At 34.7% G+C, this 16,792-nt stretch overlaps 1 protein-coding gene across 5 annotated transcripts in view; it reads left to right on the top strand.

The window, feature by feature from the left end:
* The window catches only part of LOC136026467 (calcium-dependent secretion activator-like), a 198,481-nt gene extending 182,704 nt beyond the window's left edge, over positions 1–15,777 (top strand). For all 5 annotated transcript variants that reach the window (XM_065703066.1, XM_065703070.1, XM_065703067.1 and 2 more), the window contains 2 exons: positions 3,413–3,549; positions 10,657–15,777. In XM_065703066.1, coding sequence (XP_065559138.1) covers positions 3,413–3,549; positions 10,657–10,867 — 348 coding nt within the window. In that variant the 3' untranslated portion in view covers positions 10,868–15,777. The remainder of the gene's footprint in view (positions 1–3,412; positions 3,550–10,656) is intronic.
* Positions 15,778–16,792: the final 1,015 nt, after the last annotated feature.

The raw sequence follows: 16,792 nt of genomic DNA, 5'->3' as shown, positions 1-16,792 counted from the left end.
ATTTGAGCTGCTTTCACTGTTAGATTGTCTTCCCTTTTAGGTATCTTCTTCTTATTATTCCACTTTCTACTTCTTTTTTTTTAGTGCTTCTGAGCCAGAGAAAGAAAGGAGCTCTGCCTTTTAATTATTTTATGAGCCTGTCATAACCAAATAAAATTCATACAAATAATACTTTTAATAATGATATAAAACACATAAAATCTGAGAGCTGGACAAAGATGGTTTTTACGGAGCTGGTTAAGGAGCCGAAAGTTTGGCAATCTTACATCACTGAGCCTACGGACGTGATTATTATGAATTAGTAAGTTACAGGATATGTAGCAGCCCAGCTGTCCCGATCCGAGGACCTCATATGCATGTCCTCTTCCAAGGGATGTACCAAGTGGTTAAAGAGTAAAAATAGCGTGTTCCTTCCCTAGGTCTTCAAAAGGACTGTAGTTTTCAAGCGATAACGAAGAAAAATTACTTTTTAGCAAATTTACAACAGAATACATAAATAATGCACACCATTCAAACAAACATGAATTAAGTTGTTGCCTCAGCTAGTATTAAATAAAAAAAACAAGTTTTTTTAACTGAAAGTAAGGAGCGACATTAAAACTTAAAACGAACAGAAATTACTTCGTATATGAAAGAGGCTGCTTCCTCATCAACGCCCCGCTCTTTACGCTAAAGTTTGACTCTGGCTCTCAATTCTTCTTTTTAAAACAGTAAAAAACTTTAGCGTAAAGAGCGGGGCGTTGATGAGGACGCAGTCTCTTTCATATACGAAGTAATTTCTGTTCATTTTAAGTTTTAATGCCGCTCCTTACTTTCAGTTAAAAAAACTTGGTTTTTTTATTTAATTTCTGAACGTTTTTGAATCAATGCATGTTTTGATTTTGGCTCTCCGCAGAGGAATAATTAAAACGAAATTTGCATTTTTTTTTTTTTTGGCTAAATGGCTTTCTCATAATTTTGATTGAATGATTCTGAGAAAAAAGAGCGGGAGAGGAAGCCTAGTTGCCCTCCGATTTTTTGGTCAATTAAAAAGGCAACTAGAACTTTTAATTTTTTACGAATATTTTTATTAGTAAAAGATTTATGTAACTTATAAATTAGCTTACGTAAAGAACTTTTGTACTCTCATATTTTTATTACATATATGAGGGGGTTCGCCCCCTTGTCAGATCCTCGCTCTTTACACTAAAGCTTAAATTTCGTCCCGATTCATTAAGAATGAACCCAGAATCACAAAAGCCGTAGAATAAATAGTTGAAATTACTAAAAATACTTTAACGTAAAGAGTGAGGTATTAGGAGGAGGTGAGCCCCTCAAATGGGTAATAATTTCTGTTTGTTTTAAGTTTTAATGCTGTTCCTTACTTCCAGCTGAAAGAACTTTTTCATATTTATTTTTTCATTGTGTTTTTAAATAATGCTAGTAAATCCTGCGCTCCCTTCATGGAGATTTCCTTCCCCCATGACAAACTATCGATGTAAAGTTCCCCCAGCATATCCCCCTCTTCTCAACCCCTCCCCCAACCAAAAAAATCCTCCTGAAAACGCCTGTACACTTCCCAATAACCATTACTATATGTAAGCATTGGTCAAAGTTTGTAACTTGTTCCCCCTCCCATGGGGACTGTGGGGGAGTAAGTCGTCCCCAAAGACATAGTTATAAGGTTTTTCGACTACGCTGAATAAAATGGCTATCTCAGAATTTTGATCCGTTAACTTTGGTGAAATAATTAGCGTGGGAGGGGGCCTAGGTGCCCTCCAATTTTTTGGTCACTTAAAAAGGGCACTAGAACTTTTCATTTCCGTTAGAAGAGCCCTCTTGCAATATTCTAGGACAACTGGGTCGATACGATCACCCCTGGGAAAAAGAAAAAAAAAACAAAACAAAAAAACAAATAAACAGGCATCCGTGATCTGCCTTCTGGCAAAAAATACGAAATTCCACATTTTTGTAGATAGGAGCTTGAAACTTCTACAGTAGGGTTCTCTGATACGCTGAATCAGATGGTCTGATTTTCGTTAAGATTCTATGACTTCTAGAGGGCGTTTCCCCCTATTTTCTAAAATAACGCAAATTTTCTCAGGCTCGTAACTTTTGATGGGTAAGACTAAACTTGATGAAACTTATATATTTAAAATCAGCATTAAAATGCGATTCTTTTGATGTAGGTATTGGTATCAACATTCCATTTTTTAGAGTTTTGGTTACTATTGAGCCGGGTCGCTCCTTACTACAGTTCGTTATCACGAACTGTTTGACTAAGGCCGTCAGCAATGAGTTTTGTACAGATGGCAGCAGTGTACTGTAAACCAGCTTTCAGGTGGCAGATGATAAGTCTAGTAAGCTCGCTTTTTTGCTAGCTTTACCGTTGACATTAAAGTGTATATCCCCCTTCCACTTCCTTCAACTCCCACGCCCATTATAGGAGACTAAATCTAACGGTTGAACTACGCACTATTCCAACAGCTCTGAGTATCGAGTCATTCGGTTGCATGTGATTTGAAAATTTTGTCTTATCAAATTAATAATAAAAAACTCTTTTTAATTGCCATTGTTGAAACCTAATACAGGAAGATTGTAACCCCTCTCATTGCACAAAAAGAAGAGTCACTTTTTCACATGGGCAAAAGTGACATGTCCTCTTATTTTTCTTCGTCACTATTGAGCCACTGGAATATCGTAGAACCCTGTATAAGGACCAGTAAAAGCTAATTTGTATACCTTTTCTTTTTTTTATATTAGACTCAAGGCTGTCATAAAGTGCCACATGATCAACTAAAGTGCAAGTTGGGTGATTCGGAATGGAAAGGCTGGGCCGGACACATGAACATCGTTGGGAGCTAATTATGGACTCATTTATAAACTAATTTTTATGTTTAATTGGTCTTTATAAATTCTATTTAATGAAGCAATCATAAATTGCCATATGGCACCCACAAAGTAAATTTTGGGCTGCTTTTTCATTTAAAAAAAAATGACAAAAGTATGTTTTCTTAATAATATTTTCTTCAAATTATTTGGGAAGGGGCAAATCCCCCCCCTCTTCGCTCCCCTGAAACGATGCCACTGATTAAACCCCAGAGTAATCAAAATCCAAATATATTTCTACCATGGACCCATCTTACGCCTATTCGTATCCAAAAAAGAAGAGTTTTTTTTTACTACGTTCTCGTCAGTGCTATAATGCTGGACCGTGAAAATAAAGACACATAATTAGATAAGTTTGTGAACGCTTTTCATCCGTACAAAACACAAACATTAACAATATATTAATGGTAATTTTTATACGCCCATCTTGCTTGATTAAATATTAGGCATGCTCATTAATATTAATTGCGTTACTCGTGTTTTTTTTAACTGATTTTTGAAAAGGAATTATGTATTAGAAAATAATATATTTTACTTTGCTCAGAAAGTTTATTCCGACTTTGAACTCCAAGGAATCGAAGAAGAAAAACTGAATTCGAAGACTTACCAATCCACTCTTCAAAGAATTCAGACAGAGGAAGCTACTTGCGCCTTGACGATGGGAAGAAGCACGGATGTAGAGTAAGTTTTATCTAGTTTCTTTTAATGCTGTCATTGAATAAACGGTCGCTCATGAGATGCAATCAGGATTGTCCTCCCTAGGGATTTATCACCATTTCTAGTGATTTTTATATTGTCAAAACAAAGAATTCATTAAGTCAGCACATAAATCACTAGATTATTGAAGAAAATCACTAAAATAACTAAAACATTATTAAAATCTAATGATTTTTGTTTTCACCGTGTGATACCAGGCCTTATCAAACATCAGACTTCATTTCGTACATTCGACTCACTGTTTTTAGTTTTCAGTACCAAACGTGAGTAACAATCTAAATTATGTAATGCTAAATTACCTAATTTTACCCAGTTGTCATTTTTAAGTCATGATGTGCTTTGATGTTACCAATAGATAATTTTTTAGCTGTATAATTGCAACTCAAAAATAACGGACATGTGACTGTGACTGTGTGTATCTATCAGTTTCTTAACTAAGCATCGATACTGTTTTTTTTTTTTTTTTTTTTTTTTTTTTTTTTTTTTTTTTTTAGAAAAACAGGAACAGAAAGAAAAGAGGAAAAAAACTGAATAGAATAGAAACAGAAACAGGTCCGTCAAAACAGGTGAGCTGTTTCTCCCTTCTGTTTCGTTTTTTGGAAAAACTGAAACAGGTTGGACACTGAAGTCAGATAAAGCAACATAAGTAAAAATTTATGCAGCGCCAATGCTTAGTGACAACCTACCAAGCAAAGTAAAGAAAACAGAGTCAAATCTTGCAAAAGATTTGTTTAATCAATTGTCGAACTAAAAATTTGTTGAACTAGTAAGTGAAAAATGCTAGCCGGGCTTTCTTTTTTCCTTTTTAGTCTTGCTTGAAAATAGTTAAGCCCTTTTGAAGGTTACAAAAGATGAAATCCCTCCACATTCTAAATCAACCTACTTTTTTTTTCTTTTTTTTTTCCCAGGAGAGGGCATTCAATGGAAATTGAGAATCTAAGACAGGACTCCGACAAAGTTGTTTGGAAAGGATTAGGTATACTTCTTCTGCTTTTAGCTCAGTATAATATTAAATATTATGTTTCTCATCCCTGAAAATCATTTGACATTTTAATAGTTACCATTCCTGTATTAGCGACAAACAGTAATTTTTTTTTTGCTGTTCAGTTATTTTTTTGTAATGCGTGCTTTTGAATTTTTGGTTACTATGGATCAAGATTCTTTCTTTAATATGTTGCAGCTATCGCTGTCACCATTGCTTCGTATATAATCTGAAAGTAATTTTTTCAAATCTATCAAACTCGCTGATTATGAATATGTACGTGAATGGATTACTCCAACTGGTGCTTGACTGTTAAAAATAACCTGAAAGATTAAAGAGGGTCATTTAGCCCAAAAGATATATCACCTTGCTGAGACTCCCTTTTATATCGTTTGAAAGGTTTTTCTAAAAATATATAATCCAATTACTGTCCTGTGGTGGCGCAGTGGTTTTGACCTTAGCTTGGTAATACGGGACCCAGAGATCGAATCATGCTGCAGTAAAGCACTGCAGGGCCGACGCAGGGACCCGAGTAGTCAAGAAGCGTCGTTAATCTGATACAATAATCCAATTACTGTAAATTTACCTGAGAATGGCTTCCTTACAATAGTTTTTCGCCCTACAAAAGATCTGATAATATTATAAGGGTCATATAGGCCCAACACATTTGTCCTATCATTAACACCTTCTTTTCAAACGATTTGAAAGGGCTTTTTAAAGTTACTCTGATGATAGGAATGGTTTTATGTATACTGCGTTTCAAACAAAGATAAAACGTTGTTCACACAACGTACGGCTACAACTTACGTTGTGAAAAAACGAGATAAACTAAACTCGGGAACAGTTTCCTTCGGGGCTTTAAACACAGAAACGTGTGTAAAACATTATGACGTTTTGGTTTGAGGCAATAAAATATTTGGTACTTATCGGTTATCTAGTAAACAATCGGGAAGTGAAGTTCAATTAATCCTAACAAAATTGAACAAAGTATGATGAAAATATAATACTTTAGAAACAAATCTGGGCGATATATTTGCACATTAGGGGGAGAGGGTGTAAAGCATAGCATATATTAAATTCGTCACCTAATCTAAGCAAACTAAAATACCAGCTAAATACTTAAATAAGATATAGATACAATTTATTTTGCAACCAAACCAAAGTTAACTGTGTGGTATAAAGAAGTTGCTTGACTAGTTTCTTGTGTCATGTTCGCATCATTTGCAATCGAAATTCTATGGTGTTTATTGTATAACCGATAAGTATCAAAATTACTCAGCTGTGCAGCTATTTATAGCTTTCACCTGAATATAAAATAGGGCTGATGACCAATATATGCCACATCTAACTAAAAACTTGTTTTTGCAGTTGGTTTCAAGTCTTTATATACAACATTGCCAAGAATTCTATTTTTCGAGGGAGCTGTGATCATCAAATTCTATTCCATCACATTTATTGGAAGTAATAGCCTTTTGAAAATCGTGAAATTTCTTTTCTTATCCAATTTTCCGAGTTGACAAGAGCAGCCTATTGTTCTCGATTAATCAAAAATTCTGGCCGTTAAGGCAAGCCTTAACTGAATTTGGTCTAGATTTTTTTGCTTAAAATTTTGCTGTTTCTTTTGCGTAATTTTGCGTTGGGTTTAAAGTAAAAAGATGTGTTCGTACATCTCATTTTTGACCAGAAAGATTTTCATGCTGCTGAAAATACGTCTTGGGTTCTTTTTCAAAAAGTATAAGTTCCATAAACCCTTTTTGAAATAGCAATTTTCAATAAATGCATTTTTATTTGTCCATATTTTTGATAATATTCTGAAGCTTTTGGTAATATTTCGTTAAATATTAAAAAGAATATGGATAGGAAATCTTTATACTGGTAACAGCTAAATGTTTCGGATTTTCCATTGAGGAAAGAATTAAATGAGAAATAGATTCAGCGGAAAATTTTCAAAAACTTACAGGGTTTCTACATTGCTTGATAAAGCAAAAGAAGTAGTACGAGGTAATAAAATTAATTTACCATTTGCAGATTTGCAAGAAATAAATAGAAGGAATTTAAAGTTTCCACTTACTTTCAAGGTAACGTTTAAGAAAAATAATAAATCGACTTGCTGTGGCTCACTTAATTTTCTTTTGGAAGGAGAAGGTTTGCATGAAGGAGAAGTGCAGCTACCACTAAAAGTTATGCAGAACTTAGAATTAGAACAAGATGATATTGTACTCATAGATTACATAGCCCTACCAACGGCCTCCTTTGCTAAATTTCAAGCCCAGAGTGTTGACTTTCTTAATATAGAAGACCCAAAAGCAGTGCTCGAGCAAGCTTTAGCCACCCACTTTACTTGTCTAAGTGAAGGGGAAAGGATAGAATTTAAGGACGGAGATAGGATTTATGAATTACTCGTAACAGAGGTAAGGCCAAAACGATCGTGTCTAATTTTAGACTGTGACCTTGTTGTCGATTTTGAACAGCCAGTTGGATACATTGAACCTGGACGACAATTAACGTTTAGTGGTGAATTTGCATGTCCCTCGGCAGAAGAACTTCAGTCTAATTCATTTCCAGGAGCTGGATATAGCTTAGTTAGTAGCTTCATTTCTGCACCTTCACCATCTTATTTAGAAAATCCTTCTTCTGAAACAATTAGCCTGCCAAATCGTCAGCCTGAATTTGTGCCATTCAGTGGTACTCCCCATTCTTTAAAAGAAATGGAAAAAGATGATAAATAGGGAAGAAAAAGGATAAACGGAATAAAAAAGAGTAACGGCTCTCCTGGGGATGGTACCTTTAGCTGCTTTTTCGGGAAGTGGTTTCATCGGCAAAAAAAGCCCAGAATGTAAAATCAAGAATTCTGTTCTTCTGTTCAAACAATGCTCTTCGCTTGGAGAGAGTCCTTTAGTAAGTTTTGCCGTTATGAACGCTTGCAGTGGTAAATTCACTTCCAACAATAGGAAGTTTGACAATGATTAGGATATTATTGAGCACTTCCAGCTTGAAAAGCAGTTCTGTGTCTGGTATGATTAAAATTACTATGAACGAATACGAGGCCTGAAATCCTAGCTACTAGCAGATGTGTTTATTAAATCTTTCCAAGTTTAGATCCCACCCGAAAGAGACTGTTCCCGTGCAAAGCCATTTGCAAGCTGTAAAATTGGGAAATGATCAAATACACATTTTGGTCTATGTCCACAGTATAAATATATATACGAGCAGTAGCAAAAAGATTCTTCAAAAATAACACAGATTAATGCGCTCGTAAAAGGATTTCCCTCTGCGTGTCATAGCAATAGTCAAATTGTTCGTGGTAACTGTTTGACGGAGCTACCCGGCTGAATAGTAACTGAAATACTAAAAAACGGAATTTTAACACCAATAGTTACATCAAAAGAATCGTATTTTTATGCTGATTTTAAATATTATCAGTTTCATCGAGTCAAGTCTTACCCATCAAAAGTTACGAAAACTTGACTAAATTTACAAATAGGGGAAAACACCCTTAAGAGTAATTGAATCTTAACGAAAATTACACCATCAAATTCAGCGCATCAGAGAACTCTACTATAGAAGTTTCAAGGTTATAGATGTGGATAGATGTGGAGAAGTTATAGATGTGGAATTTTGGTATTTTTTGCCAGAAAACAGATCACGGATGCGTTTTTTTTTCAGTGGTGATTATATCGACCGAGTGGTCCTACAATGCCGTGAGAGGACTCATTCTAACGCAAATTAAAAGTTCTATTGCCCTTACTAAGTGACAAAAAACTGGAGAGCACCTAGGCCACTCCCACGCTCATTTTTTCCCAAATTCACTGGATCAAAATTCTGAGATAGCCATTTCGTTCAACATAGTCAAAAAACCTAATAATTATGTCATTTGGGACGACTTAATCCCCCACAGTCTCTGGGGGAGGGGCTGGAAGATACAAACTTTGACCATTGTTTACATGTGAGGGTTTACAGTAAGGATTATTGGGAAGTGTACAGAAGTTTTCAGGGGGACTTTTTCGTGTTCAGGGTGGGGTTGGGGGGGAATATGAGGGAGGATCTTTCTATGGCGGAACTTATCATGACGGAAGAGAATTTCAATGAAGATTCTGCAGGATTTTCTAGCATTATTTACGAAAAACAATGAGAAAATAAATGTAAAAAAATTAAGCTGGAAGTAAGGAGCAGCATTAAAACCTAAGAACAGAAATTATTTTGTAAATAAGGAGGTTCATCTCCTCCACAATGCCTCACTCTTTACGCCAAAGTATTTTTAGTAGTTTCAACTATTTATTCAACGGCTTTTGTGATTCAGGGGTCGTTCTTAAAGAATTGGGACAAAATGCAAGCTTTAGTACAAAGAGCAAGGTATTGACGAAGGGGGCGAACTCTCTCATATCTATATATATAAAAATAAGTTGTTTGTTTGTGTGTCTTTCTGTCTGTCGACTGACGTCGTGTTTGTCCGCATATGACGTCTGAATTATTTCATCATATACCAATTCAAAAACGAATGTATTCAAGCCGAAGTAGCCGAGTTGGTAAAGCGTTATGTTCTAGGTACTAGGTTCGAGAGGTTCCAGGTTCGAACCTTGGCTTTAGCATTAATACAAAAGAAGAAAAAAAAACTAAAAAAGGTAAAAAATACAAAAAAAAACTAAAAAGAAAATACTAAAACAACTAAAAAAAAGGTAAAAAACTAAAAAAGAGAAAAAACTAAAAAAACTAAGAAAAAGGTAAAAACTAAAAAGAAAAAAAAACTAAAAACTAAAAAAGAAAAAAAAACTAAAAAAAGGAAAAATACTGAAAAATAAAGGAGAAAAAGAAAACTAAAAAAAATAAAATAAAAATAAAAAAAAACTAAAAAAGCTAAAAGAAAGGTAAAAACAAAAAAAAGAAAAAGAAAAAAAGGACAAAAACAAAAGATTTATTTCATCATATACCAATTCAAAAACGAATGTACAAAAATAAAATAATAAATAAATAAAATAAAATAAAAATAAACAAACATAGAAGTTCGTTACATAAGTTAATTCGTAAGTTACGTACATTAATTATTAAAAAGGTTCATAAAAAAAGTTGAAGTTGCCTTTAATTAACCAAAAATTGAAGGGGAACTAGGCCTCCTCCCTCACCCTTTTTTTTGTTTCAAAATCGTCCGATCAAAACTATGAGAAAGCCATTTAGCCGAAAAAATGAATATGCAGATTCTCTTGTCTATGTCGTGGTGCGACACAGACAACATTATGTCAGCACCCCCTGTTCCAATAATTCATAGAAATTTAAATCTAATATCGATCTATCTTCCCGCTTGAGATTGCTAGAAATTTCAAGTTTTTTGAAATTTAGAAAATTTAAAATTAGAGATACGGTATGGAAAACTTTTCAGGTAAGGAGGTGTGCAACTTTATTACTCTATGATTTTTTCTATGTTGTTGCTCCTCTATTTTTTAATTGTGTTGAAAATATGACATATAAATTAATTAATTAAATATTCCACTCCTTATTAAATTACTCTTTGTTGGTAAGTATCCGTGATTGCCTGCGTCATATATTACGGTCGCAAAAGTGACTGCAACCTGGTAAAGAGAGAACCACTACCCATAATAAACTAAAGTTTAAAAGCATCATTTAAAAAGTATAAGTTGAAGATGATTCTGGAATGATAACTCTCACATAGTTTTATCTTAATAGTAAAAATGTATTTAGAAAACCTAGCTCTGGGACTTTTTATCCAAGTGAGAAAGTTGCACATATTTTACGGTAAAGCTTTAGGGAGATAGGAAGTAACGACTCCTTAAGCAGTCAGAAGTGAATACAATAATTTGTTTTTTCTTTTCATTTTATCCCTTTTTTTTAGTTTTTGCTTGAATCCCTACCAAAATGTCCCGCAGGTCTTCTCCCAGCCTAATCTTGGACGTTCTACTGCTTCCACTTGCATAGTAGAATTTTTGTTAGATTTAGTTTTTCTTAGAAAATGTCCTATCCTCTAAAGACCCTGTTTGTGGTACGCATACTAAGTGGTCTCAAACTCTATCATGGTTACAAGCAATAGTTTCAATCAGTACTGCTTCGGCAACTTTTAATATTAGCCTTTTTTCCAGGTTTACAGAAGGACCTGCTGGAGGTGAAGAGAAACAAAAACCAACGCTCCGAGAGACACTTAGCTTAGTGGATGATATAACTCCTGGGAATGTTGTGAACAAGCTGTCCAATGTTACATCAAATGTTGCTAGCAAGATGGGAAATATCGTGGGAAAGGGTATAGGAGGCTTTTCTATGAAATTTGGGGGAGGGGGAAGTAGTTGGTTTTAAGTATTGTTGAAAAACCTTCAGTTATAATGAAGTGGTAAAACTGTTAAACTAGGGATGTATTTGAGTATGTCTTCACTAATATTAGAAGAGTTTAAAATAGTTATTATTTGTTGTTTTACAATTGAGAGGCTAGTATTGTTTTTATTGAGCATACAAACTTAAAAATTTAAACGTCTGTATCTTAATTTTAAACTGATTAATCAAGAAAACCTAACTTATACCCAAATAGAAGACCTAATTTCCTATCATAAGAGTTTTATATTTCAAACTAATGTTATTATTATTATTTAAGAATTAACGACGCTTCTTGACTATTAAGGTCCCTGTTTCTTTTTAAAATGACTGTTTTTAAATAAAACTGTCATCCCCTTAACACCCATATTCTACTCTTACTTCAAATATATTTTCACAAACTAAGGGAGACCAGGAATTACTGAATAAAAAGTTCAGATTTATAAACTGCATACCTTATTAAGGACGAGTGCGCAGTGTGCCACCGTGCACCAGTATGATATCTGGAACTGAGATGCTATTTAAGTAGTATTTCGGTGGTTCTAAGCCAGTTGGATATTTCGAAGTTTGAGCCGGGTCGCTTTTGGTCCTGTCTGGGCCGCCTTGTTTTGCTCGTGGCGTTAAAAAAGTGAAAATAAGTGCTTTAAGTAGCGTGCATGATCTCGTTTGTCAATAAAACAGTTCATTAGAACTTATAATTTAAATTCAAATGAACCCTCTCGCAATAATTTACTGTCATTGGTTTGATTCAATCAACCATTACAAAAAGAAACCATCAGTAATCATTGCTTTCCTAAAAAACACGAAATCTGTAGGCTACTGTTGCAGAAGGTAGCTTTAAACCAGTGATTCCATTTCTTAAACCTTCCCAATATAATTTATCATAATGATACCCCTTTTTGGGGGGTGTTTTATCTCTTCCTAAAAAATAATTCAAATTTATTATGCTAATGACCTTTGAATAGTAAATGTTAAATAAATAAACTTTGCATTTTTGGAGTCAGCATAAAGAGTAATTCTTGTGGTGTGTCAGTCGTAATTCTTGTGGTGTGTCAGTCGTAATTCTGTTTGTTTTTAGTTTTAATTTTTATTCTTTATTTTCATCTGAAGACTCTTTTTTTTTCTGATCATTTTGATTATCATACCCGAAGCTCTTTTAAATATTAGGGGAGAGTACAACCCCAGAATCATAATGCATATGTCAAAGTTCAACTTTGGTATAACCTTGCATGCGGAATGACAATTACCCCTCAAAAAGTAGATTCCTTCAAAACATTTTTGAAGGGGGAGGGGTGGGGTGAGGAATTTCACCAAATGAATTGTATGGTCATATTTTTTTTTATTTTCATGGGGGGGGGGTTTGATAAACCTCGTTCTTATTGGACAATGTTTAATCCTATATTTATAGTAGTTCCGCCCCCTTCGTATTTATCTGAATGACTTCAATGAAAGTTAGAAATGAGGGCGTAAAATTGCAATGTTCTGTAATGGCGCAGTGGGTTGAAAGTCGGCTTTGTAATGCAGAAGCTAGAGTCTGAACCCACCTGTAGCAACACATTGCAAGGCCAACGCAAGGACTTTAGTAGTCAAAAGGCGTCGTTAATCGGAAGCAATAGAATATAGTTGCAATGCAGGTTTATTTATTTTTAAATAAATAAACTCAGTCAAATTAAGCTTAAAAATAGTTGTGTTGAATAACCGTTTTATTAGTATTGATTGCAGATACATTCATGGACGAATTTGCCATTTCGTGGTTTTATGGCCTCTGGTGCTGGAAGTCTATATTATTCAGTTTTCGATAGTTAGAAAATAATGAAAATTTACGGTTAAAACTAAAGTTTAGAGCTACCATAGGACTTTCACTCAATAGCATGTTTGCTATTGGTCCTCTTCGGGCCGAAATTGTTGCTTTGTGTCACGACATGACGCAAATCTACATTTTTGCTGTGGTATATTTTTTTTTTCTAGTGATCGGAATTAAAGATTGTTCAATCCAGTTTAAATGAGCCCCATTCGATATGTTGTGGCTGCTGATCTGGTACAAACACCCGTGGGAAGATGCACACTCCTTCTCACGATTCACAAGCAGTTTGTTGGTGATGATATAGTTTCTGTCATGATTGCAGCTTCTTTTGTTGCTGTTTCCCAGATTTTTTTTTTGAAATTCCTTAATTTTTTCATGCTAATAAATTTGCTTTGTAAATATATAACTAATGAATTTTACATTTTAGCGATAGAAATGATCAGCAAACTATTTTAATGATTACATTGTTATCAGAATCCCTACTTTGTATGTTTCGACTACTAGTGGTATGAGTCACTCTTTGCTCTCAGTTCCCTACCATTAGTGGTTTGACCATTAACAATAAAATGAAAGCACATTAAATAAGTCAGGCCATCTTCTCATAGTTTTTGCTGCTGCATGCAAACCCCAAAATTGTGTATATTTTATCAAACTGTTCACGGTGCTGAGCAGTAAGAAAAACCTAACGCTGTAAATAGTAATCCAGAATTTTAGTAAATCCAAATAGGAATACCTCAACAGAATCTACTTTTCTGCTGATTCCAAATATGTAAAATTTGCCAAGTTTAAGGTTCCTCATGAAAATAGATTGGCATAAGTATAATTCCATAAATACGTTCACATAAATTTATAAAAAAAGTTGAAAACATCTCAAAAAAATTATAACATCTTAATACAAAATTGCATTTCAGACCCAAGTACTTGAGAAAGAAGCAGAATTTCCACGCTTCTAGGTACAAAAATACGAAACATAGCGTTTTTACCGAGAACAATTGGTATATTTTCTCCCTTCACGGGGTTTTTGTTTATCTGTTCGGTTAATTTCGCGTTCTTTTTCAAGAGGCTTATCAAACAAAACCGCTGGCCATAGAATACCGAGAAAAGGCTCTTTAAAGGAAATTATTTGTTCCTTTACATAATAGAAGACATCTCACTACACCAAATGGCATATTTCTTCTATTCCTGGCCACAAACCTCAATTTTGGCCAGCATGGGGCCATAACACTGTTGAACAAACAGTCAAAGATGGCCAGCCGATTAGGAATTAGTTGAAAACAAATTCCTTATCTTAACCTAAGCAAAAATATCTGCAGTCAAACCACAATCAATAGTTAGTATGGATAAATGCCCCCCCCCCCCTCTTGTCTCACACTCTCGCTTTTAAGGCTAAAGTTCGATTTTATTTTCGGTACTTCAAGACTTAATGTCCCAACAAAAAAGCAAATTGACCTAGAGATTAAACCTCCTTCTCCTAGAGCTTTGAGAATGAAAGGCTTTGTTTTAGTTTTGTCCGGCTTAAACAATAAATGTTTGGTTTTAATGCTTCGAAAGGGCACTGTGGACTCGCAATTACCAACTGGATATATAGTTCCATTCTAAAATGCTTTCAAGAGTTGTAGTTAAGCTTTTATGAAGGGAGTGGTGTGTTGAGGGGACATCAGTCCCCCCCCCATATTCGGTACAGCTTCTAATCGTTACAAGTTATAACGCTGCTTATTTGAAAAAAAAATCTTTTTTCATGATTTTATTGAAAATGATGTTTTTTTATCGGGAGTATTAAAAAGGCTCATCAAAAAAACCCTCCGTTTTTCTAGAATCTTCATCAGCAGACTAAAATGACTGTAATCTTCAAGAAGGAGCAGTGTTGTCATTTGAGGGAGGGATGTACTTGTACTACCCTAGATATCTTGTCCCCCTCCCCATACTTTGAAAAATACTTTTTGTGATATTTTCATTGAAAAATACTTATTTTTGGAGTATTTTCATTGAAAAATATCGTTTCCTATGTATTTTTTCATCAATAAAAGGGAAAAAAGTGACAAACTTGCCTCGCCTAAATATTGAAAACCACAATTACCCTCTCCTAAACTTTCATGAATAGACACTATTAAAAGGTCGGAAATCTGGTGTCTGAAGAGTTCTAAGATGAAAGTGTATGGAAAGATCTAGAAGGATGCTTATAAAAACAGAAAAATCACTTTGAGTTCACCCTGACCCCAACTCAAACATAGATACTTTGAGTTGATAGTGTGCAAGACTGTTCCTAGGATTTGTGCCACCTTGGGTAAAATTAATTACGGCACCCTCACCCCAGCTCAAACATAGATGCTTTGAGCTGATAGTATGCAAGACTGTTCCTAGGATTGGTGCCGCCTTGGGTAAAATTAATTACGGCACCCTCACCCCAACTCAAACATAGATACTTTGAGTTGATAGTATGTAAGACTGTTCCTAGGATTGGTGCCATCTTGGGTAAAATTAATTACGGCACCCTCACCCCTACTCAAACATAGATACTTTGAGTTGATAGTGTGCAAGACTGTTCCTAGGATTGGTGCCGCCTTGGGTAAAATTAATTACGGCACCCTCACCCCAACTCAAACATAGATACTTAGAGTTGATAGTGTGCAAGACTGTTCCTAGGACTGGTGCCGCCTTGGGTAAAATTAATTGCGGCACCCTCACCCCAATTCAAACATAGATAAAAAAAAACAGCCATTGCGTCCCTCCATCAACAGAACCTCCCACTCTTGGTCAAGGCACCCAGGGCAGCTTGCTCCCACCTTGAACGGCCCTGTCAGAGAGAATCCAAATCTCTTTTTTAAATCATTGTTATGTAGTGAAATGCTTTGTTTAATTTTAATAAAATACAAGAATTTCATTACCTCTATCTTCGAATGGGTAGTGGACAAAATTTATTAAAATGTATCCTTGAATAATGCTAGGAGACAAGAACCCACCCCCACAAATCCCTGCCTATGTACTTATCTTGCGCAACCACTTTTCAAGAAATATAGGGTTATTTTCATAAAAAAAAATTATAGTAGCATAATAAATCCAAAATTGATATTACCATTATGTAACATTTTAATAAGCTAAATAGTGATGTTATTTTAGTTTATTATGTCTCCGTTGTTTTTCTTTTGTAGCTATAACTTCCAATCACTTGTTACAAATTTTTCCCTGTAAATACTAGTTCCTTGTAAATGGCGTTTTCTTTCTTGTGACGTTTTGAGTATTAAGTAGTTCCTGTTGTTGAATAATTCTTGTTGTCGCTTATTTGGAATAAATTAGTGTTCCTTCAAATTTTATCAACTAGAATTTGAATCTGAAATTAGTAAAAGTTTGGATTTGCGTTTTCTATGATTCTAATTAGTTATGGCCAGGCACCTCCGCCGAAACGTATTTAAGTGATACATTTTCACGTTCTGTGTACTGCAGGCAAACTGATAATTTGTATTGACGTAGATAAACGTTTTATTTCATTACGAAGTCTCTGGCACTTACATAACCAAATTTTATTAAAATAGGGGAAATACTATGGGTTGATTTTAGGTGAAACGCATCTCTGAAATTACTAGGGTGCATTTGTGTGTTTTGGATAACGCTGTTAAAAGCAGAAATCAAATAACCAAAAAGTGACCAATCTCTTCTAATTGGATCAAATTATATAAAATGACTTTACATCGCTTACCATCAGCTTCAAGCTGTTGTAACTCTGATTTTGTTAGCTTGAGTTCTCTATGTAGACGAGCCACTTCAGACTGAATTCTATCGCTTTGTTGCTTAAATTCATTTGCTGATGACTCCATTTCCTGAGACAACATTCCCAGATCCAAGCTGATCGATGACACTTGTTCAGCTGTTGGGTCAATCTTTTTTACGCGTAAGCTCATTTCGTTAACCTTTGTTAGTATATCTGACAATGTCTGGGCTTCTTTCTCGGCCATTATTCCTTTCCTACTACAAAATTATCTTAACAAAGAAAGGTACTTAACTTTGTATAGGCAGGCCCACGTACTTTGTTCCACCGTATTCTGATCCCACTTAGCTACTATCCTACACAATTTTTAACCAGCAAAATTCATATTATACAAGCTGTCAAATAT

This window comes from Artemia franciscana, chromosome 4 (assembly GCF_032884065.1).
Source record: "Artemia franciscana chromosome 4, ASM3288406v1, whole genome shotgun sequence".
Lineage (NCBI taxonomy): Eukaryota > Metazoa > Arthropoda > Branchiopoda > Anostraca > Artemiidae > Artemia > Artemia franciscana.
The sequence above is the reverse complement of the archived record's forward strand: the minus strand, read 5'-3'. Positions and strand labels throughout refer to the sequence as shown.